Consider the following 23,858-nt stretch of genomic DNA (forward strand, 5'->3'; position numbering starts at 1 on the left):
TTTCAAGGGAAACGGCCCAGATATTATCACTACACTTTCCTACAGAAATACTTCCTCTTTTCAATCCTCAGTTACCCTTGCTCATCACTGACTGAAAACAGCTTTGCCTGTCCAAAAACATCTACCTTGTACAGACTTCTTGCAACACTATCTAGAGAGCACCTCAGGTTTCCACGATGTGATTATGTAACTGAGTCAAGTTTCCTCTTCTCCTCTAAACAAGAGCAGAGCTAACAAGTTTGAACAGGAAAAATCCCTTCTGAGCTTACGGTTAGGGCATTTCCATCTTTTATCCTCCGAGATTCAGACAGGAACGATCCTTTGAGCAGAACAGCTGCCTGCTCTGAGTAGGCAATGTCCGTGTTGAACACTTCCTCTTTCCCAGGGTTTCGAACCGGGCAGGAGTAATCCTGGGTTTCTGCTACAGAGAGGAGGGAAAAAAAAAGTCTCTATGCAGGCGGTAAAGTGTTTACACGATTTCACCATGCTTTGTCAGTGATTTATTTGCATCTTCTAGTTACTTTCTTGAAGACTTACAGTTACCAGTTTGAGTGGCAACTCCTAACAATACTAGACACAGGAAAAGTCTATTAAACCCACAGCTGAGGATATGCATGTATTTAAAAAACACAAACAAGGCCAATGCGTCAGCCCTCCCCGACAGCTGTATTGCACCACACGTTACGTCACGTTAACGCAGTCTTTGCGGGGCCTTTAATCCTGGCAACACTGCTGCCCAAGCTCAGAGACTGGGTTAGCAGAACTTCCTTTTGCGATCCAGCTCTACCTCAGAACCGCAGGGTCGAGAAAACATCGCAAGGCCTTCATTTGTGTTTATTGCTGCATATAGTGCAATAAAACAGGCCTTCAGCTGCATCTTAGAGACAACAGCTAACATAAGCACACACTGCCCTCTTCCATCCAAGTTAATTGACCCTAGCGTTCCTCTTAAACATGCATCGCCCTGCCAACCAGCTTCTTGCAGATGTCTCATCCCCTAGAAGAATGGCATATGGCTAATGGTACAACTACAGGTATTCACGTTGTTACAGCAGAAGAGTAGGCTTGTGTTTAGACCATGAAAATGTAACAATATGCTCTTTCTTAAAGCACGCGTCTCTTCCTAATGCAAGAGAAACCTTCTGCACATTAAAACTTCCTGCTTACGTTTCTGCACATTTGCAGTCTGTAGATTGTGCCACAACTGATCTGGTCTGGAGTCCTCTTTCTCCGCCACCGTCTCCTGAAAAATAAACCAGGACATATTTATCTACACATAGCAGAACAAAAGTTGCTACAAGACAACCCAGTTTTGGCAGAAAAACACACCTGAGAACATTGGCTGTTAGCGCACAAAAACACGGCTCAAGTTCAGGGCTACATGACTGCTCTGGAATTACAAATCATTGAAACAATCGTAACTGGAGAATTTGGCAGGCAGAAGGAAAACACATGACTTTTTTAGACAGTATTTGTGATAAATCTCCATATCGTTTGCTAATGATAATGATTTACTAACGATTACCAATTGCTAATTCTTGTTTTCGCACTATGGGCGGCCAACTGCCCCCTTATTCCAGGCACTGAGGGGCTAACAAAACGTCGCAGCGCACCAGTCATGCTGCATGGTCTCTACCCGCTGCCTAAGCTCACAAGTAATTTATTTGCCACTTGGACACATGAGAAAGTGCATGGTAGATAGACTTCAGCACCTAGAAGCTTCCCTTCACCTGCTTTATAGCCGCCTAACCCCTTCAAGTCTAGCAAAACAAGTGAAGAAGTACAAGGAGGTATTTGGCAGCGAAATACGCCAATAAAAACCTTATTTTTGCTAAAACTAATTAGAATATAGGAAAGCATATTCTATTACGAAAAGTTAGCAACTTTCTGACAATCTGCTTATGATATTGATTCAGGGGCTGAGAACTGGAACTTAATACGGACCTATACAAAGTCATTGCAAACGGACAGCACAGTTAACGTGTACAGAGGCTGCGCTATACATTTAAAGTGAGTGCACAACTGTGGAGCTTTCCAAAAAAGCAGAAAATTCATTTTGCATCTGCAGCTCCATTGTCCAGAGCGTATACTGAATACTGCTGGAGCACCTTCAGACCCAGCCCCTGCGCAGAAAGCTTCTGACAGAAATGCCTGACCGTAGCTCATGACGGAGGTGGACACCCTCAACTGCTTCCAGTCAAGTCATCGTTGAACCCAATGAGTTTTAAGCTCGATCTCCTGATTATAATTTTCCACAGGTAGACTCCATTCATGGTAAAAGCAGCATTAAAAACAGAAGGGAATACACATGAGAATTATGGGAACATTCAATGTCCCAATCTCTGGGTACGGAGATAGGAAGTCCGTCATAGGAATCATCCAAAACCTGGTTTAGCAGTTAAGGCACAGCTGTGGGATCTCAGATCCAGGTCAGGAATTTCCAAGCCTGGAGAAAATACACTTTACCTTTCTGCACCTATTTTCTCCCTTACAAAGTGGGTATTTTGAACATCTTTTTGTGCAACAAGGTATTTCAAGGCATGGAGCGAAACAGAAACCCCAGGCCTGGTTTGTCCTCAGGTTCCTGAGAGCACCTGCAGGAGCCCCAAAGCTCTGCTTGGAAGCAGGGGGGAAAGCAAACCAGTTGGGAAAGTTATCCAGAAAGCCTGCTTCCCTCTGGGCTTACTTCAGGAATTACTCAAGTATAAAGGACTTTGACTCAGTGCCTGCTGCCCTACCCCAACGTCTCAGGGCAGTACCATTTTAAACAGAAAATGGTTTTCATTTGCCTAAACTGAACACTTTCCCTGAAATAAAGGCGGCAAACACCATCTTCCGTAAGTTGGGAAAGACGAGCAACGAATATGGAGGTTAAGTGACAACTACTCAGCAGAGAAGCAACAGGAAACCAAATAGATTCCTTTTAAAACATATTTTCTTGCTACCTTTAATTAAAAAGGGAGGGAGCACGAGCATGAGAAAACTGCCTTTTTTGGTTCAGTGCATTCTGCTGACAACTGCAGATCTCAGAGACAACTGCAAAGCTTTTAAGTCAAATAATATCCAGCCAAAGAGAATATAAATAAGCCCAACAGATCTAGAGTTATTGAAAAAGAGGCCAGCGATCTTGCCTGAAAAGCTAGAAGTGAGATGAAATGTCCCACTTCTAACAAATTAAGGCTATTTAAATAGGTAGTCTTAGCATCTTTATATATGCCTTCATCATACCAAAAATGCCATTTCAAAACATCAGATTGGATCTCAGCTGCTTGAATTATCAAATGCACATGTTAGTAACCTAGTGAGTGGGCAAATAAGATTAAGAGTTTAGAAAAACCTTCATTTCTACACAATAAAAAGTTGAACCATTTCAAGAGATACAACAGGCTTAGATTTAATCTGCAAACAGAAAAACAATGAATTTCAACCGAGGCACTTAAGACAACCTTGCAGCGTTACTGCTTTTAGAAGCATAATCTGTTTGTCACCCAGTCACGCAGGAAACGTGAATAATGCCCTGCAAAAGCAAATCAGCCACGACTCAGTCTTGGTGCAAATCACAGTAAAGTAGTAATCTACACTTCAACATTGGTGAGTTACAGAAAACACAACACACCAGTTTCCAGTAACATTACAGACTGCTAGCCTCATTCCCTTTACGCATCCAAGGGTTTATTGGACTAGTATAATTCGTTTCATTAAAGTGAAAGACATTTCAAAGAGGCTCAGACTGAGTAAAAGCAGCGTTCAGTTCAGGTAAGGAGCAGAAGTCCCATGCTACTGCAAACGCGAGATCTTAGTTAAGTTCAACACCTTCTGATCAGACACTTAACCAAAAGCAAAAGTCGCAAGGAGCACTAACTGGAATACTTTCCAGCACCCCTAGGACAATTGTGGATACTCCAACTGTTGGCCACAACCAAAGAGGAGCAGTGCAACAGGAAAGCAGTTGCAAAGCTAATGGTTACATTTTCAGTAGCAAAAAAAGGCATCGGCTGTCCCTTGTCCAGGATTGCCAGCTGTACAAATACCGTTTCCCAAATCTGACCTTATCAAGTTTTCTCTTTTTTTGTTTTTTTCCCCCCCTTCCTTCTCTGAAAGGGTATCAGGGGTCACCGGCATAAAGAAAACATGAGGGGTTCAAAGGCTGTTGGGGTCCACACCAGGTCCACTAGGCTGCAGCGCTACAGGAGCTGCACAGAATTCTTCCATCGGTCTCTAGGAAGACTGTGGATTTGCAGGTTTTGCAGCAATCCCTTCTCCGTTCTGCAACCTGGATGCTGAATTTCTACAACTCAGCTTCGTTTCAGCTCAAAAGACAAAGGCATCTACTTGGAAATGAACCATAAACGTACCCCAGAGTCGACCACTCCAAAAATGTCTCGGACATCCCGCACAGGATGTTTGTTCTTCCTCCTCCGCGACCGGGAGTAGGTGTCCAGCCTTCGCTGCACAGCCGCGGCCTGGGTCTTCGTCAGGGTGGAGAGCAGCACGATGTTGTCATTTTCTGAGGCCCGGTCCCCAAGGAGGTCAGAGAGGCCAGCGTCCTGGAGCCACTCGGCCTCAGCATCTCCCTCTGCAGGCAGGGCATGGGAAGGGTGGGGGGAAGAAGAGGGGACAGCAGTGAGAAGACAGAGGCTAACGGCAGTTTGAGTACCCAGAGCGGCTGCACGGCTGGAAAACCAGGCGCCTGAACTGTCCCTGCTCCTGGGGTGACAACAGGACATCATCGGAAAGGAGCTGCCTCTTTGGCAGGACACCAAGGGCGTTCTTGACGTCTCAGCCCCGCTCCCAGGCACGCGGCTGGAAATCCTCACCCTACGCGAGGGAGAGGAGAGGTGGGACGGGAAAAACAAAAATAAGGAGGTGCACATATCGTCCGGAAGCGCTGTTCCCTGCGGAGGCTGGCAGAGGGGGAGCACAAGCACGGCTCCTCCTGGGACTTCCCACGGGCTCTGCAACAGGGGCTGAACCCGCCGGGGGCTTTTCCCGGAGGGCACCGGGGGAAGGGAAGTCGCTCCCGCGTAAATCTGCTTCCGCGCGGACCGCTGAGCAAAGGGCGGCCTGGCAGCGGCAAAAACATGCAGTAAGTGCAGAACGAACGGCGCTACCTCTCTGGAGCGCGCGGGGGCCCACGACGGCTTTTGCAGAGCGGACGAAAGCTACCCGAGAAGCCGCGACGCACAGCGCTGCGCATACGGCTTTCGTACCCCCCCCATTACCTCGCTGTTCATTTATCTGTCTTTACCTATGTATCAACCAAGGGTTTTCTGGGTGTTTTTTGTTTGTTTTTAAACATCCAGTCACTGATCTGGTGGATTCAAATATATTTTATTCAATATACTTGTATGCAGAATTATTTATATGCATTGTCACTATTCTTTTTTTTTTCCCCCCCTCTCCCCTTCAAACTGGATCAATACTCATACAGTCATTCTCCAAAAGCAAAAAGAAAATGTTATAAAGCAATGCACAGGTTAAGAATATCTATACCTATTCAAAACACACTAAAATTAAAGACCGCTCCAGCTGCAAAATAAAGTGCAAGAAGCCCAGAGACAGTAACCGCAGCGTTACTCAGACGAGCTTGGATTTCACTCCATTCCTCAATGCACATAAAGCAGCACCTCAAACACCTAACAGTTTTTTTCTTTAGTTCTTTGTGCAAGCTGTAAAGCTCCACGAGCAAGGCAGCTACCTGAAAACTCAGGATAAAAATAGTAATTTAACAGGCAGCTTCAGCTTTAACGCCGTGAATGCCACAAAGCCTTTACCTTTTCATTTCTCTGTCCCACGTTCGTTTACTACGGGCAGCTCCAGCATAGCTTTGTCCAAGGACACATTGGGAAAAAAAAGACAAGTGATCTGACTGAAACAATAGTTTGCTCCCCTTTTTCTTTTCCAATACACATTGATATTTCCTCATTTATCACAGCTGCTCAGCTAAGTTTTTATTATTATAGCCACAATAATAGAAGAGCTATGCACCTCTTATGAGAATAAATCATGCATTTTTTTCTGGAGAAACTACCATTTCATTACAGCGCTTAAGATCACACAAAGAACATGCTGAAAAGACTTAGCAGAGTCACAGCATCTTCCTGCTAGTTTCACGAAAACAGAACTTTTTTCAGCATCACACCATAAGAAGCAGAACTGCACTTGAAGTTGTTGTTTCCTTCCAGAAATCTGGCAAACCAGCTAGCATTCCTACAGGGTTTTAGCTTTTGGCCATTTCTCATGACCAGTTGTACAAAAGCTAACACGGAAGAGTATTTCCGCCGATATGCTCACTTCTTTACAACTACTCGTGCTTTTGCAGACTCCAAATTCTTCGTCCAATTTAAGTATTCTCACTGGACGTGTATTTTGTCACATGTCTGCAATTCCACATCGGCGCAGAGCGCAAAAGCCTTCTCCCATTTATTGTGTCTTTGGGAACTAGAGGAAGTTAATTGCTTGCAAATTTTGAAAATATCCAGTTCCAGTCATAACAGGAAACTAATCTAACACACAATACTAAGAAGGATGTCTGATTTATTGTCTTTGTTAGGCCAATGGCCCTACCTGATGCCAAAGCATCTCAGATTATTCTAATTTTTCTATTTAATATTTTTGGCCTGACTCTGTTTGCTTAGTAACACAAAAGGAAGCCAGTAAAATAGGGTATTTACAGGGGGAACAGGGGAGAAACCACAGTCAGAACAGAGAAGTTCACAAAAGTTTAGCTGCTGATTTAAATTTATGGAGCTGTTAGTATTCGCCTTTAAATTCTGGACAAGTAACGTTCCTGGGGCAGGGGCGAAGCGTCACTGCTGGGAATAAACAGGCAAAACTAAAGAACATCAGTTGCAAGAACTTACTTGAAGTGTGCGCTAGCCAAAAACCGTATTCGTTAGTAATTGCATTTTGTTTCCGAAAAGTTAAAGGACAGTTAAGCATCTTGCAAATGATTTCGGACAAAGCATTCGGCAAAACTTCCCACGCATTTTTCAAAAAAAGAAAAGGATCGTCCTTTGCAGACTCTTCTCAGACACGACTACGTGGTAGGGACGCTAGCAGGAACATCGCTAACGGCACTGCCGCACTAGCGCATACGTTGTCACTGCGCTGTCGGACTCGGAGATGGATCAACAGCAGAGAGCTAGAAAAGGACTATGCTTCTTGCATTTCGGGAAAAACGCTAGTTTCTCCCTGCTCCAGCTGTTAGCAAGGCTGCAAGTGTCATTAAGCACCAGGAGCTCTCGGCTGACCCAGTTCTTCTGCAGTTGCATACTGGCCGCCCACTACCAGTTGGTCCCATAAACAGCCTCCCATTAAGCCACCCTCGCGCAGACAACCAGCTTTTTCCAGCTGGGTCAGCAGTTTTTACAGCGCCTCATCTACAAGCAGCCTCCGCGCTGTCTCTGCGACGGAGCCTTTGGGGCTGCAGCAGCTCGACGTGCCTGAGCTGCAGTGCCACCTCGCAGCGAGCTGACCCTAAACAGCAAAGGCAGGAAAGCCTGAAGGCACTAGCCAGCTCCAGCTCCCATGCACACACACCATCCTGAAGTTTCCCCTTGCTACTTGCACTTTGAGCACACTAAACCACTTTCCAGAAGGCACCGATAGAGCATTTCCTTCCAGAGCCAGGTAGGAAGGCTTCACCACTGGGAGCATCGTTTCAAGTTTGTCCAGTTTCAACTGCCGATTTAGCAGTTAGCTCTTGCCTACCAGATTTAGACACAGCGTCAAAACAAACTTCTCCGTGTGTCCCTGCTTCCACACAGCAATCAGATTGCCTCTAACATATCGTCTTTTGGGTATCCCAGACAGCCTTTCATCTCACAGCATGGCCTCTTTTCCAGAGTCTCCTCCTCCACACTTTCATTTTCTGAGTCACTTAGTAACCTTTCCAGTTCTAAAAACCAAACTTATGTCCTTTACATAGGGACACTAACAGCAGGCCGTGGTATTTACCATGTCTTGCCTATTAGTGCAGATGTAGACGCTAATCTTCCCACCTCTACTCTCCAAAACCCACCTTTAAGTATCCAGGATACCTACCCTTCCCTGCCTTAGCATCACACTAGGACTTTCCCCTCAAACATTTCTCCGTTACACACATGGCTCCTTCTCAATATGAGGCCAGAACAACAGCTGGAAGCTGTACAGGCTGCAGTCCCAACTAGTCAAGGCAACGTCCAACCGGCCCAAACACATGGCTCAAAACAGACAGAGCAAACATGTGCTCCTCATCTGCAGGACTGCGTGGTCCTTATTAGCATTTATCATTCCCCAACACCCCAGGATTTTGTACACTCCAAGTCAAAACGCAAATGGTCCAGGTCCCAAAAATTGATTGTCTGAAAAATCTGGGGCCTTGAATGTACTACTGACTGACCTCTACTGTCGCAGTTTTGTTTCAGAAGCTGAAGCTAGCCCAAACTAGCACTCCTTCTGGGTAGGGAATTATCCACCATACAAAGGGGGCGGGGGAGAGAAATCTGTGTTGCCAAATGTTGGTAATACTCTAATCATAATGCAATATGCTTCCAAATCATTCAGGTGCATAACAAAATTTTATCTCCCAAGATGTTCATCCATCTTCCTTTCCTCACTCCCAACGTTTTTGGCAACCTACCCTCTTGCGTTTTGACATCTGCAAGGCTGCATTCTTCTTGCTCAGCTTCAGTGCTCTGTTTAATGCTCTCCACTTCCAGCCAAAAACTGTCCATTGATAAGTGGTCCAAAGAATCTACCCTGGAGTGGAGGTGCTCTGACAACGGGGATCCCAAAGGACTCTTCGGGGTAATCTGGTTCATTCTGCAGGGGCAATTTCTAGTACTGAGGGAGAAAGAGATAAGGAGAGACAGGTTAAGCTATACATATTCAGGTATGATATTCCTAGTGCATCAGTCTTCAGTGATTAATGACTACCATAAAAGCCAACAGAGGTAAGTGACTTCCTTTTGTTAGCGTTTAGCAATAACAGGCAAAGATGGGCCCAAGTCCAATAGAGTACGAGAAAAAAAACTACTGTCCAAGTGATGTGAGAGGAGGCAGTATTAACACAAGTCTTCCTAGGCTGTCTGTCCTTCCAGCAACATCTTAGACACCTCCTACTCCCATATGCGCTTCCAAGATTCCCCCTGTGAGCAGGCACAGGTACTTTCCACATTCACAGACAATCAGGACGTCTGAAGTTCTGTGCACGTGCGCACAGATGATCTGGCACGCACAGCGAGTCCGATGACTCCCAAACAGGGCAGGCTTGTCCTCTGCATGCAGAGTCAACATGGCTGCTGCGCATCCTGCGTTTCAGCTGCTGCAAACAGCTCCAATGTTTGAGGCCCTCTTTTCCTGCCCAGACCAGGTTTTTCAGATTCGTGACACGGAAAAACTGTCCTGGGAAACCCAAACACATAGAAATATTTACCACCCAGCTGATTAATTCATGAGCAGCTGAAGTCCCAGACTAGTCCAGCTCAGCTGAGCTTTCAACCTCTCCGAAGGAAGGCGAGGTCATACCACTTCATATAATAACGTCGCTTCTAAAATGAAATTTAATGCTCCTCAAAGGGTTGCAAGCCTTTCGAACTCCGCTGTATACTTTTTTCAAAGACTTAAAATGAACAAGGATAAGTTTAGCCTACTTATTAAAAAGTCTCAATGGTTCAAGTTACAAATACAAAACTCAAGAGACTACACACTATGCTAACTCCAGATAGTTTGAAAAGGGTTATCAAGGACACTTGGAAACAGCCATCACTGCAAAACACATATCAGAATTATTTTCTGGGCACATGACAAGTAGTAGATCAAGTCTTATGCCTTGAGAAATTTGAACCAAACAAAACCACCAAATTTAATTTAGTCATCCAGCTCTGGAAGGGCCTAGGAACTAATATTTGTCAGCTATTTTGCCACCAATAACTTCCTTTCGCTCTAGTAAGCCACGACTAGTGCTCCTGGCACTATCTTGCTGCTGTTACAAGCAGCATTTCAGGGCCGAGAGGACTAAATTTGAAGGTTGAGCAATTAGAAGCATGTGTTATGGGATATTCTACACTTATATTTACACATTTACATACATATTCTGCACATTCCCTTTCCTAATGTGCATGTAAGGCTGCCCTGCTCTTCTCAAGGTCAAAGCTAAAGCGATAACCATCATTCTGAGAACATCTGGAGCCAGCAATAGCACTGAGAACAAGAACAACAAGTTCTCTCTCTCTCTTTTTTTTTTTTTTTTTTTTTTAAATTAACAAACAGGAACACAGAAGTTAAAGATTGAAAAGAGCTCTTATGCCATCCAGTCCACCTCTGACGAGGTAAGGGGTGTCTCGTTTGGTAACTATTTCATTCCTGTTCCTACTCTTGGGCTTCTAAACAGCAGGCCTCTAAGAGGCCACTTCATAGCCTGGCAGAGCATTTAAATATTCAGTCTAAGATTATTTTTTCCCCCTTCATAGTTCACACCCATTTATCTCAAATCTACGATAGCTGCCACACTAAACCATTATTTTCCCTTTCTCCTTTTTACTTATATCTTTATGCATTGGGGTAAAGAACTTAGATCACTTCCCTCATACCAGCTCTTCAGCTTTAAGACCCCTCCACCATTTCCTTACATTTGCCGACAGCCTTCTGGCAAGAGGATCAAACAAGCCACAGTGCTACTATCAAAAAGACTACTCCCTATCCTGCCATGATATCCCACCAGAACGTTACTACTTGACAATCTGTACAAGCCACCACTTGGAACGTGACAATAGCAGGAGGTTTTCAATCATCTTAAGGGACTTTGTTTTGGCCAGCATCACCTCCAGAAACACTGCAGGAGCCAAAATTGCACAAGAGAGCAGCCTCTCAGCGCATAACACTACGCAGGCTAAGAAACCACCTCACGAGCTTTCCCACTTGCTCTAGAACGGCACTCAGTAGGCACAACTGCTCTTCTTGCCACAAGTTACTGCACTATATTGCGGTGGGATCCAAGTTACACAGATAAGAAGTAGCTCTAAAACATACAATTCCTTTGTGTTCAGCCTCCTTTAGGGCAGGCTTCATCTAGCACCCAAGAAGTCTCCTTGGGTTCATACTGGGATAGAAGTTATACCTAGGTTTGCAGATCCAGTGGAACCTAGCCCTTGAAGCCAAGGACAGCTTGCACAGAGCGCACACATCCCACAGCAAGCCTGCTTCATGCGTAGCTATGGCAGTCCTTCCCCAGACCTGACCTAGGCCTGCCTGAGAAACCAGCAAACTTTAAGACAACACAAACACAGCCTTCATCTCTTTCAAAAGTGTGACTAGTGCCCTGTATTTTCTGCATGACTTACCCAGAGATCAGATTCTGGATGCAAGCTTTAGTCCAGGAGATGCTACGACCAAGCGGAGTCACTCTTGTCTAGAGCATTAGAGTTGGTTCCTGGTATCTATCTGAGAAGGGTCACAACATCCCTACAGCCCAGACCCTCAGGCTATAACTTTGCCGCCAACAACTTCTGATCTACCAACACCTCCGGTCCATATCACGATGGCACAACCCTGGTACAAGGATGGAGTACTGTTAGACACTATACTGAACTGTGCGAGTACTCCCGTCCCACTCCAACTTTTGCTTCTGTAGCATCCCTGGCCATCTTGCTTCCTCCCATGGCTGGATTTGGATGATCTAGTCATCCTTGCACCAAAATAGTCCACTACTAGTCACACCATATGCCTGTGATGGGAGAGTCATACTGATCCGCTTGTGGGTCAAGAAACCCCAAAGTGATCCTGATCTTTCTTCTCAACAGCCCTGCAGGATGCTGCACTAACTCATTTCACCAAGGTGCAAAGATACGCGCTCACACAGCATTAACAGGAGCCAAAACCCAGCCCTGTAGCTCCTAAGCTAGCACTGTTGTTCCTGTCTCACAGGAAAACACAAAGGCAAAAAGTCAGGTCTTAAAATTAAGGCCAGAGAGTACAGCATTTTAATTTGTTTGCCTCTCCCCCTTGAGCACACTGGACAGTGCTTTACAAATTCAAAAGGCCAGGTGGAAAGTTAATTTTGGATTCGGTGCCTCTAAGGGATTGCCCTCCGTTGACTTACAAACGCAATGCGGAAAAACAATCCGTGACGTATATGGGTAGCAACAGTTTAAGATTTAAGGTGTAGATTGTTGGCTTAAAATGTTAATCAGCTTAGTCGCAACCAGGCAAAGAGTAAGTGGAACGATCACGTTCACTCAGACGCACTGTAAACATAAAAAGCTTAACGCTTTCAAGTTTTAAAAACTAACCCAACAGTAAGCACACTGGCCAGAAAGATCTAGTTACGGGCAACCATAAAGGAATAGCTCTGTGACACGACTGGCGATACTAATGCAGTATATATAAATATACAGTATATATACAGTATAATGCAGTATATATAAGTAATACTCTTGCTTAATAGGAGAGCTAGTTTTAGCGGGCTCGAGATTCCTCCACCTGACTCCAATACCCGCAGTTTGATCCCAGGTTAACAGTATTGACAGCAGCACAGTTATGAGAAATTAAAGCAGACTGGCATGAACTTATTATTTCCCCTGCAAGTCATCTCTGTGTAGAGCACTTGGTAGCCCTAATCCGATTTGCACGCCTGCACAGCACGGGCGGGGAGCGTTGGTGGCACACAGTCCTGGACTGGGGTATGAAGTCTCAGAGTAGTTTTTGATCTGTTCCTAGATACTGTCAACACTTAGCAAATGCATTGTAAACACTCATGCAACTCTTGGCCCTCCTCTTGAATATATCAAAACAAACTCAACACTGTTGCTACGTGTTTGCTCATTCCAGGGTTGAATCACTCTGGTCAGCTTCTCACAGGATTTGTGGCTGCCTGGGCTACTTTGTGGCTTGCTCAACATCCCTTCCTCAGTAAACGCGCCCCTCCAGCAGATGGGTGAAGAGGTTCCCTCTTAAGCATCACAAGCAGAACAGGTGGTGCCAAGCGTAAGCCAAGAAACTGCAATTCCTTTAATGCTGTTTCCAGAAAAACTACGATGAGGAAAAGGTGACAAAAACAGATGAATTAAGTTATACCAGACAGTCCTTCCACACACAAGCACCTAGTTGTAGGGACACTGCCAAAGATCTGAGGCAAACACGAGCGCACACATAAAAGAAAGAAACAAACGGTGGGACTCTCGGTTAACTGGAAGCACAGCACATCAAGTCACAGAATCAGAGCAATCAAGACCACTAGCATGAAATATAAGTGCTCCAAAAAAAAAAAAAAAAAGAAAAAAATTGGGAAAACACTTCAACAAGTGCCTGCAGTATTTTCACAGGTAAAGACACTAATTCAGAGGAAGAAAAAATATGTTAAGGTCATAAACATGCATATCTTACCAGCTTTCAATTTATTTCAGGGTCAAAATAACAACTGATTAGCACGAAATTACACGGAACAAAAGGTCCATGCAGGAAAAGCCTCTCTTCAATTTCCTTTCAAGTTCCTATCATGACTAAGTAGTTTAAAGCCAAGGGAAGAACTGTATGATTAATCCTCAAGTGTGAGAAAACATCTAAAGACCAGCCAATCACAGCCCCCAAACAGGATGGATTCTTTTGTTTAAAATCATATAATAGAATAAAGGCATCAAAAAAAAAAAAAAAAGATAGGAGTATTTGAAAAGCTAGAGAAAGTCTTGCAGACTTAAATTAGATAAGGAAAAATTTTTCTGAATACAATTACTGAAAGAATTGAAAGTTTAAGTCTTAATTACCCTTTCAAAAGGGTTAATACTAGAAAAACTCCCTGTATAATATAAGTTAGTCTAACTATTACCAAATTTTTAGATAGAATATGCACAATCAGGTGTTTCATTTAGGCATACAGAATTACACAAAATTCTAGTCCCAATACACAAACAGCAAATTTCCATCAAGCGATGCCTTGTGGACATGAGCTCCACAAACTTCCTACAAACAGAACAGAATCAATTCATAGGAAGTCAACCAAAGGCCTCAGTCAAGACAAAGCTCTGCCACAAACCTTTACAGCCTGGCTTTGCTGTCCTTGCAACCCCCTAACTTCAGTACAAACGTATCCCACCCACCAAGGAACAAAAGAGCAATACTTAAGTATTGCTCTTTGAAGACAAAGTGAAAAAATGCACGGCTGGTTCAAGCATCTCGGACCAGACCATAAGAGCGAGGACAGAATTTATCAAACTGCTGTGCCGAGACAGACAGTAACTTACCCGATACATATTCTTAATATGCTTTGTTTTCCCTGGCTTAACTAAGCCAAAGTAGTTTAAGAGCCATAATTATAGCAGTCTGCCGCTGTTGACTTACGTCTTTGCGTATCTCTAACCACAGAGGACCCGCTCGTTTACCTAGCGGCTTCATGGACACTCAGGGGCATCCCCTACAAAGGGGGGCCCAGGCCCACCCCCCGTTTTACAAAACACCGCTGCCAAAACCCCTAGTAGAAACATGAATTGGGGTTATCAAGGACTTCCCATACTTGTGACTGCATACTTGAAGCTCTGCGCCTGTAGCAATAGCAGGAATAGCCAAGATCTCACTACCAGTTTGCTAATAAGATTACAGCTTGTTTTTGGTAACACAACAATCAGTTCATCAAGATCTTCCATTATGCAAGCAGCTCTGGGAGCAGCGCCATATTTAAGGTTGTTTTGAAGAAGCCTGTTCTGCAAGCGATGAGGACACGCCAGATAGTTCTGCATACATCGAGCAACTCCTGCTGGAGCCGGCTTTCCCACTGCCCCGTCAACAGCACAGGCATTCCTCAAGTCCCTGTCTCCCGTCCTGCCATCCCTGCTTCCACCAGAAAGAGGAAACAGCAACTATTTGCCCAGGGCTACATGGAGCAAACAGCTCCTGAATCTCGATGCTTTTGTGTAACTTTGTGCTGCTTTCCCATAGCGCCTTCACCACTTTCTGTTTTTGGATAACTTGTGCTTTATTTAAAACTCCCAGCGCTGGGGCAGAGGCAATAGCTTACCTGACAATAAGTATTTACATCAAAGCATTTAAGGCCAAAGAAATTCCATCTCAACATCTGCCTTTCAGTCCTACATCTAGGACTTATCTCCACCGTCTGGTAAGGATCTAAATAAGCAAGCTAAGGAACAGCAAAATTTGCCTGCAATTACTGCCCTACCTAGAGGTCAGTCTCTCATACAGACATTTAGAGCATCACTTAAGCACAGGACTGATAAGCATGTGTAGATTCAGGCAGTTCAGAAATACTCAAAGGCATGCTTAGTCAGGTGCCTGGCCCATCACGTAAGAGTTCACTTCATCCTCAGAAGATTTAAGCCATGCTCCACATGTACGCTTTTCTTTTCAGTCTAAGGTGAGCACAGACCAACCCTTTGGTCACTCCTCTGCGTTAGCAGGTGAGGCAGACGGGGCCTCTCATCGACTCGGCAACCCTGCTGCCAGAAAGGAGGACATGGCCAAAACAAAGCATCAGGAGCACTGCAATATTTAATTAAAATTTGAATTGGTGAGCCTGATTGATTATATGAGAACCATGAATTAAAAGAGGAAGCACCTCCATCCCTGCTTCCAGGCTCACATACTCCACGTCCATCCAACCCACACAAGCAGTTTTGTCCTTCCAGCGGCTGCAAGGAGCTGGTCCGTCAGTCACGTTTCACCTATCAGCAAGACACTGGCGCACCAAAACCCACAGACTGGTCAACATGGGGTAGCAGTTACCGCAGAGCGCTTGCTACACGCGGTCACTGCCACGTCCTTGCTACATTACCCCGTCCCAACGCCGAGGGGACGCCGCAAGCGGAGCAGGCGCGCGGGACTCCCGGACCAGCGGGCTGCCGGTTGCTCGCACCATCGGTGCCTGGTTTGTCACAGCCCCGTGGAGCGCTGTCCCAGGGATTTTACTGAGGCCAGAATGAGTCAGTACCTCCCCGTTACTAAACCCATGGCTCAGACAACCCATGCTACCGCTACGTCAGGCCAGACACCCTGATTTTATTTCCATCACCGCTCTGGCATCAGGCAGGGTGCGTCACCTCTGGGCACCTCGGCTTCCACCCTGGAGGCGGTGGGGGGAGAGCGACCACATGGCTTTCAGAAAAACTGCTTGTATTTGTGCTTCCAGAAAGAAAAGACTATATCAGTCTGCTTTTGAACCCTTTACAAAAAAGTAAACTTATTTTCTGCGCGATCGTTCATTAAAACAAAGGCTTTTTACACGAGTACAGATTCACACAGAGTAAATATTTGTCTCCCTCTTAAGTTCAAGATCAGAGAAGCTGTAAATCAGGATGATATAACTAGTTCCTGTTTCTGGTAGCCCATTCTACCGGCTATACCTGCATTAAAGCAGGGAACAAGCAATTTGGTCGTTGTTCGGGCATATGGGAACCGGTGAGAGCCCACAGAGCCATCACATGAGCGACCTGCTGACCGGCATGAAACGGGGGTGGAGGGATTGGGAGACACACCGTAGATCGCTTCTACGCTTCCCACGTAAGAGGTTTAGGGCTACAGGAAGGATGGTCATAAGCTCCTTGCTGGGATTTCTCAGACAAGAGTTATCACACATGAGACGCCGCTTGGCTATTACATCGCCACGGAAAGCTCCGCTCGTTTAAGGTCTATAAACAGCTCTTCACTCAGTGCCACCTAACGAGAGCAAAAAACGTCGAGTTTGCAGAAAGAAAACCTTCCAAGAACTGCCACCTCGAGGAACAGCAGCCGGCGCCTCCGCGGCCGGCGGGACGGGCAACGCGCCGGCCCCGGCTCCCCGGCACGGCCGCGGAGGAACGAGGCAGGGAAAGCCGCAGCCGCGATTACGGTTTCTCGGGAGCGCTTCTCAGGCAGGGTAACAAGATCGAGTCAAGCGATAACTGTCTTAATGAGACTCCAATACACAGTCCATAGTTACCACTGCAAAAAGAAACAGCCATTAATTAGAAGGATGTTTTGCATATCATTTCATAATCACCTTGTCGCACAGCCACGCTTCAGGTCTACCCCAGGAGCGCGGTTACGCAAGGGGCGCCTTTCACCGCGGGCCAGACCTGAAGGAACAAATACAAATTGCCACTCGGGAGAAGTGAAAGGTTTCGGTCGAATTTAGTGAGGGAACGCAGCAGCGTTCCTACTGCAGCACCTCCTCAGCTCTGAGCACAGAGGTGCTCTGGCACCCGGCCAGAGGCTGGAACTAATCTAACTTGTTTGACAGAACCATAGGTTCCTCCTGAATATTTTGATTTTTATCAGAGCAACCCCGCAGTAATCTTCTGCGAGGGTGACTGGCTACTTCATCTGGTCCGTTTAAAAAATGAGCAAGTTTAAAGTAATTTACCATATACTCCTGTGTGATTCTCCTTAAGCTATTTAATTAAAAAAAAAAAAGTCTCAAATTTTGCCTGGGATCTTTTCAAGACTCTTGCTGCTACATACAAGGCCCAAACGGACTAGGAAAACTGAGAAGTCAGACAGAAACAAGAGGGGAGCTACACACGCAAAATTGCTGTAGTACGTTCACACAAGAGGAACCAGTTTAGATTAAGCGCAACAGGGAGATATTTTGAAAATAAGTGCAATTTCTAGGTCGATGCACATAGACCCTAGATCAAGCCTTAAGTCGGTTAACAGCGCTCAGCGAGCACACCAACAGTACGACTTTCGTCGAGCAGAGCAGCCGAGTTCCCACGCTGCTGTATCCTCCAGTGCACGCTCTGCAGGACATTCGTAAACAAGCAGCTCTTAGGCGAGTACAGCTCTATAAACCATTGGAAAGCCCTCAAGACGCGCCCTCGCCAAGGCAGTTTCGCTGCCTTGCGAGGAACAACGCGGTCTTGCTATGCCCCCCGCAGCGCTCCCCTCCCAAACACGCGCACCTGCACGCCCCACTTCGCAGCGGCTCGCTGGACGCATCCCAACCAGCAAACTACCGAGTTGCAGCAGGACCGGGGGGGGGAGACAAGCATTTTTTTATATTTTCACCACCAAGGCAGTCAAAGCACAGTTAGAAAGCACGTTAAATCTTGTTCGCCTCTGCAAGTTGACTTTGTTTCCCCCGCTACGGTGCCATACAGGGGTATTTTCTTACCTCTACGCTCTGCCTTCTGGATAGGGAAACAAAAAGAAAAAAGGAAAAGCAAAAAGAAAAAAACATTTAAAAAAAAAAGTGCTCCCCCGATAAAAGAGTAACCCGCAAGTCAAATCCCATACGCGTAAACGCCGGCCGCTGAGCGGCTATCCGGCGCGACGGGCCGCAGCGGCGCCCGCCGAGCCGCCTCGCTCCCCGCTCAGCCGCCGAGCCCCGCGGCAGACCCGCCGCCCCGCGGCAGCCGTTTGGCCGGTCGCTGCCGTCCTCTCCTCCCACGCACCCGCCCGCAAGGCGCCGTGAACGCACCTGCGCCTTCCACGGCGGACACCCGTCCGTCCACGCCTGGACGGCGGGCTGAGAAACACAGCCGAAACTCAGCATCCAGCACTGGGAGGAATACGAAACAAGAGACAGGAACCTCCCTGAGCCCGCGCCAGAGCATGAAAAGGCTCAGCCACGGGAAGAAGCAGCTCCCGCCATCGGCGCTGGAAAGGAGGCGTTAACTAGCGCGCTTGCGCCTCAAAACTGTCCTTCTGTCAAGTAAAAGGACGTCAAGGAAAGCACAAAGCATCTGCCTGGGATTACGTGGGGTGGGGAGGGGAGGGGAGGGAGGCAGAGCGTTTACTAGAAAAGCACATTCAGCATATCAAGTCATAGTTCAGCAGTGAGCAAACCGCAGCGTTATGAGAGGCACCGGTGTCGAAAGAGCAGCCCAAACCCGCAACGCCCACAAAGGCCGTTGTGCAAGAGCCAGATCCTTCTTCAAAACCGTCAGCACCTAGCAACGCGTCAAAGAGCGCAGGGACAGAGCCAGCGGACTCCCCGTCTCCCTATCCGCAACAAGGTTTTCACGTTCGCCGCCCCCCACCACCTTCCTTCCTTCTTTTTCCACCAAACCTCCATTCGCTCTATTGCTGTAACTTCCTTTCCTCTAACTTTTATTATTCCCAGTCCTTAAATCAAAGGGACGAATGAGTCAGCTGCTGAAAGCTTCCCTAAGCGAGACGTGCGAGGCGTCTTCAGTGCAGCTAACCACCACTTTCCTTCTTCCCAGTACTGCTGGTCGGACGGGATCTATGGGTCAGCCCGCTTTGCCAGCGAGGGCTTCAAAGGGCAGCCGTGGCCTTCTCGGAGAAACCATCCATCATAAAAGCATGCCAAGAGGCCATCTCATATTAAAGTTTTGTTTCTCGCCCATTAACACAGCCCTTTCCCCAGCCTCTGCTCCAGGCTGGGCATTTTAATCCCACCTTGCAAGCATGCACCTAATTTGTTCCAAAATTCACACTACCCTACTGCCCGTATTCAGGACGCAATCCACGTTCATGCCCTCGGAGAGGCCTGTGCACAAAGAGGATTTCATACTCCAACTGTGCCCTGGCAAGCGGCCCAAGCGCAGCTGCACGCAGCAGCCCGGCCACGTCCGAGGCAACTCCCCGATCCACGTCCTCTGCACCCCGCCGAGCGGCACCAGGGACCGAGGCCCTCGGCCACCCCAGCACAGCTTTAGCCACCGGGGACAGATACAAGGAAGGTCTTTTGCCCGGGACTCTAACAGCTTCTTGCACTGAAGTATGCAAGAACCATCCTGGATTCCCCCCCCCCCCCCCTTCCTTCTCCTCAACCCCAATTTCCAGTTTTTTGGGGGGAGGGATAAAAAACTCCCACACTTCTACCTCCCAATCTAAACGCTCGAAGCACTGCAGGAGGACTGCCTGCCAGGAACGGCAATGCCCATCACGGACCGGCCTCAAGGTAACAGCACGTGCACATGGAAAAGTTGGATACAGCTGCGGCAAGCTTTTGCTAGTTCAGTCCCCTTTCCAGTGGGCCCATCATCCTCGCGTAGCCATTTTGTGTTATAGTCCTTATTTAGCTTATTCACTGCAGCAAGTGGTCCTAATAAGTATTGCAAGGGATGAAATTCAAAATTCAAAAACATTTCTCCTCCTTTTTTGTCGTTCAAGTTATCTGTACAGCTTCTCCCACGTCAGCGCTGAGCTCGGATGAACCCCAGAACGTATCAGCCTGGAGGAGAGCGCAAGCTGGTGAAATTCAGTTAGAAATCAAAGCCCATCCATGAGCTACAGCTTTCACAGCAGCATTTAGACATAAGCAGCATATTACAGAAATAAACCCAACACTAAAGACCTAACCAGCATGCAAAAAGCAATCAAACAGCACCGTTGTTCTTGCTCAGGCACACGAGATAACAGTTTTTCCAAAGGCAGACTGGAAAAAAAAGGGTAGTAGTACACAACTACACAAAATTCCCCGTTTTCTGAGACACAGGGCATGAGAGCAAGGAGAGGAGAACAACAAATCCATTTATGAGAGGAGATTTGACTGCTCTAAGCTTTGATGTTTTTACCAAGCTCAAGAAAGCATTATTTGTCCTATTTTCTATGCAAGACCCAGCCTTTCCAAAAGACCTTACACCAAACTCACCTTGCTCTAGAACAACGGTTTTGTGCTTTAGGTCGTTCTTTCTCATGTACACAAAAGCACATATAAGCTGCAGATGCTGGAAGGAGATGGGCACAACAACTCATAACTACATTTCTTTCATCTCCCAGCTATGTTCCTTCTCATTACATTTCTTTTAACAACCTCAGCCAGCTGCTTTTATCTTTTTGACAGGTTTTCAGACAGATAAGCTAAATAAGTTACTAATAGGAGCTAGCTTCACCATCCTAGGTTTCTAAAGCAACAGAAACCAGTAACAAATCAACCAGACTTGTGGCAAAACTGGAGAGTACTTAAAGTATCCAGAATGAAAAGGGAATTCTTCAGCAATACGTTCAACTTTATTTACTGCTACAAAGCAGTACAGAAGAATTACTGAAAATTTAAGGTCTGCTCGGATAACAAGGAGCAGCTGTACAACCATTTGCAGCCCTTCATACATTCACTCCTTTCCAAACTCTGGTTATTGCTGGTATTCGAGAAGGACAATTAGCAAGTTGATTTCCAAATTTGTGAGAAAGGAGGTGGAGAAGTAGGACACAGAGGCAAACCAAGTCTGGATTGAGGACAGACTGAATCAGATAAATATTCAAACTCTAATTTCGAGCTTTCCTGCACGTTTCACCAGGACTGCCTTACTGACGTCATTTGAGCTGTGCCAAGCTCGCTAGGACAAGATCATCTGGATCCCAGGAGCTGAATTTTAATCAAACATGGAGACGGAGAGACATACCAAGGCTCTCAGCATTCAATTAACGAGAATGAATCACTGGTACAGGCCCAACGCTGTTAACGTCACCGCTTTAGTGCTTGAGTTATTTCTGAAGGTATCTATGTGCCCTGCCAACTCCATGTGACTTGGCTTGTTCAGTAAACCTGATTTTTCTTTGAGCCAAAAAGGAGGGGCGGGGGAAAACATTCAGAGTACTTTTGGATAGTCAGGAATTTCAGCTGGGCAGGGCATGTAAATTCCGGAGATCTAAAGCTCACAGGAATCTCTCAAGGGACCTCAGGATCTCCACTTGTCTAGCAGAGCTGCAGCCGGACACTGCCCCTGGGAAGAGCTCCACATCAGCACCTTCAAGCCCACTTTCATGCAAAGCCCATGAGTTGCATCACAAGGTATCAAACCAGCATTTCATTTTCCAGTCATCCCCAAAGTCTTTAATTAAAAGATTTGATTAAAAAAAAAAAACAAAACAAAAAACAAATGCAAGTGAAAGATACTGCTACCTGAAGTAGAATGAAAAACTTAACATAGCCAAAATCCCTTACACTATTTTTTTTCTCTTTAGGAAAGAACGTTCCTTTTTACGGCACATAACACTATCAAAACAAGAAAATAATAAACACAAAACAAATATCAAGAAAATCCTCAAGCAGTATTATCTATCCATCACACGGATTCATTAAGATTAAGAGATTACTCCAGTTTCTGGAGTCTCTCAGGCGGCGAGGTTGCCCAAGTCCCAGCCTGTTGGCAGCTCACCACGGCAGCGGAGCTCGAGACGTGTCCCGGCACAGGGCGCTTGTCACCAGTCCTGTCTGCGCAGCCAGCGCTGCCTACTCCACCGGATAAGATCTAATGTGTCAGCGCGCTGGGAAAGATCGCCCAGCTCTCATGGGAAGGCCAGCATCAGGTCAGCACAAGCGAGGAGGTAAAGCACCACCGTCCCCAAGACCCAGCACAGCCCCCCAACCCTCCCTCCCTGCTCCATCCACACCACGGGGGGCTCAGACCCAACAACCACCCGGGCAGACCCTGCTTACCAGAAAGCCCAACCTGCCTATAGCCACCAGCTATGCGCCAGAGCACGTAATCTGCTTTACTGCACCTACGAGTTGTAGCAAACAGGGGATTAGGGCTTCAGGCAGTGAACAAACAACAAGAGCAGATGACTCCCAAGCAGAGATTGTTTGCGTGCGGGTGGCTATTATCTTGCATTTAAGAAAAAACAGCAGGCAAACAAACCACTGGCACCCGGTGGGAGGCGATGCTGCAGTAGAGGGGGAATAACAGGCCGGGGGTCAAAGCCCGCTCCATCACGTCACGATCAGATGCAGCAGTCCTGACCTGCTATTCCCACCAGGCACAGCTAAATACGCAGCCACCTCCAGCTGTCTGTCCCACCGCCTTGCCAGGGGCTACCACCCGTCACGGGTATGACGGGACTGCACCATGCCCTCCTCAACTGCTGTCATTCACAGCTGGACAAAGCAGTCCAAGCCCTCCTTCGTTTTAGTTGTTTTCACACATCAGGCCATCAGCTGCAGCCTTGCTAACTTCTAGCAGAGAGGCAGGATGAAGCCAGATTTCAATCAGCAGCGAAATGCAAGGATCACCCCTTCGAGCTGACCACGCAGCAAGGATGAGAGCGCACAGCATCAGGAGAACAAGAGGCAGAAAAGGGATAGAAAGTTTGCCCGAGACAGAAAGAGAGAAGCAGTCAGCAAGAAGAGACGAGACAATGGTTTGCAACCCAGCTCTTCTTTTGCCCCTACCGTACATCTAAACTGGGGCACAGGGGACTAGGTGAGAGGAACAGAAACAGGAAAGCCATTAATGAAAGTTCAGCTTTAAGACCGATTTAGGACAAACACCAATTCCCCAAAGATTTATATGCATTTTAGTACCTTGCCTTGAGGCTAGCGGCCGCTGGACAACGACAGGAGGCTAATGGAAACCAGGGTTCTGGAGACTGATGGATAATGTCACGGCTTGAGGGAGCGAGGGAGGAGGAAAAACACAATACTGTTTAGACAGAGATGTATGCTTAGATAACTGAACTGCAAAGTTGCTTAGAACTAATTACTACTGTAAATAATGTAGTTTAAAACACCCCAGACACTTCCACTGCTCAAGGAAGCGCTGTAACAATAGGAGGAAGTCCTAAGACACAGCAGCTATTCTTAATACACAAAAACACTTATTCCGATGAATAATCAAAAGTTATTTTCTAATCTAAACTGAGCATGTTTCTGCCTCTTGGGCATTTTCAGACTGGATAAAATTAGATACCTTAGCAGGTTTCTGAGGATGCCCTTGTTTACCTCCCTGTTCAAACCCATGACTGACTTCAACTGCAGGTTGTGCCTTGCAAAAGCTGTATCACTCTCGCTGGACCCTAAGGGCGGAAAGAAGTGACAGACACCAGCGCCATCAGCTTAATAACCACCAAACTGTTCACTTCCTTTAAACACAGGGGCTTATTATCACTGCTACCAGGTGACAAAGTCCTACCCATCACTTTTAGGGTGTAATAGGAGAGGCAGGCGGGACAAAGAATAAGCAGTCAGTTACCCATTTGGCTGTAAC

General features: G+C 46.5%; 1 protein-coding gene across 1 annotated transcript in view; it reads right to left on the minus strand.

The window, feature by feature from the left end:
* ARHGAP40 (Rho GTPase activating protein 40) overlaps positions 1-23,858 on the minus strand; it is a 43,534-nt gene that overhangs the window by 10,773 nt on the left and 8,903 nt on the right. The window contains exons 2-5 of the mRNA XM_068912552.1: positions 8,624-8,826; positions 4,356-4,576; positions 1,168-1,243; positions 270-421 (exon numbers count right to left, since the gene is read on the minus strand). Coding sequence (XP_068768653.1) covers positions 270-421; positions 1,168-1,243; positions 4,356-4,576; positions 8,624-8,804 — 630 coding nt within the window. The 5' untranslated portion in view covers positions 8,805-8,826. The remainder of the gene's footprint in view (positions 1-269; positions 422-1,167; positions 1,244-4,355; positions 4,577-8,623; positions 8,827-23,858) is intronic.

Source organism: Struthio camelus, chromosome 18 (genome assembly GCF_040807025.1).
Source record: "Struthio camelus isolate bStrCam1 chromosome 18, bStrCam1.hap1, whole genome shotgun sequence".
NCBI lineage: Eukaryota > Metazoa > Chordata > Aves > Struthioniformes > Struthionidae > Struthio > Struthio camelus.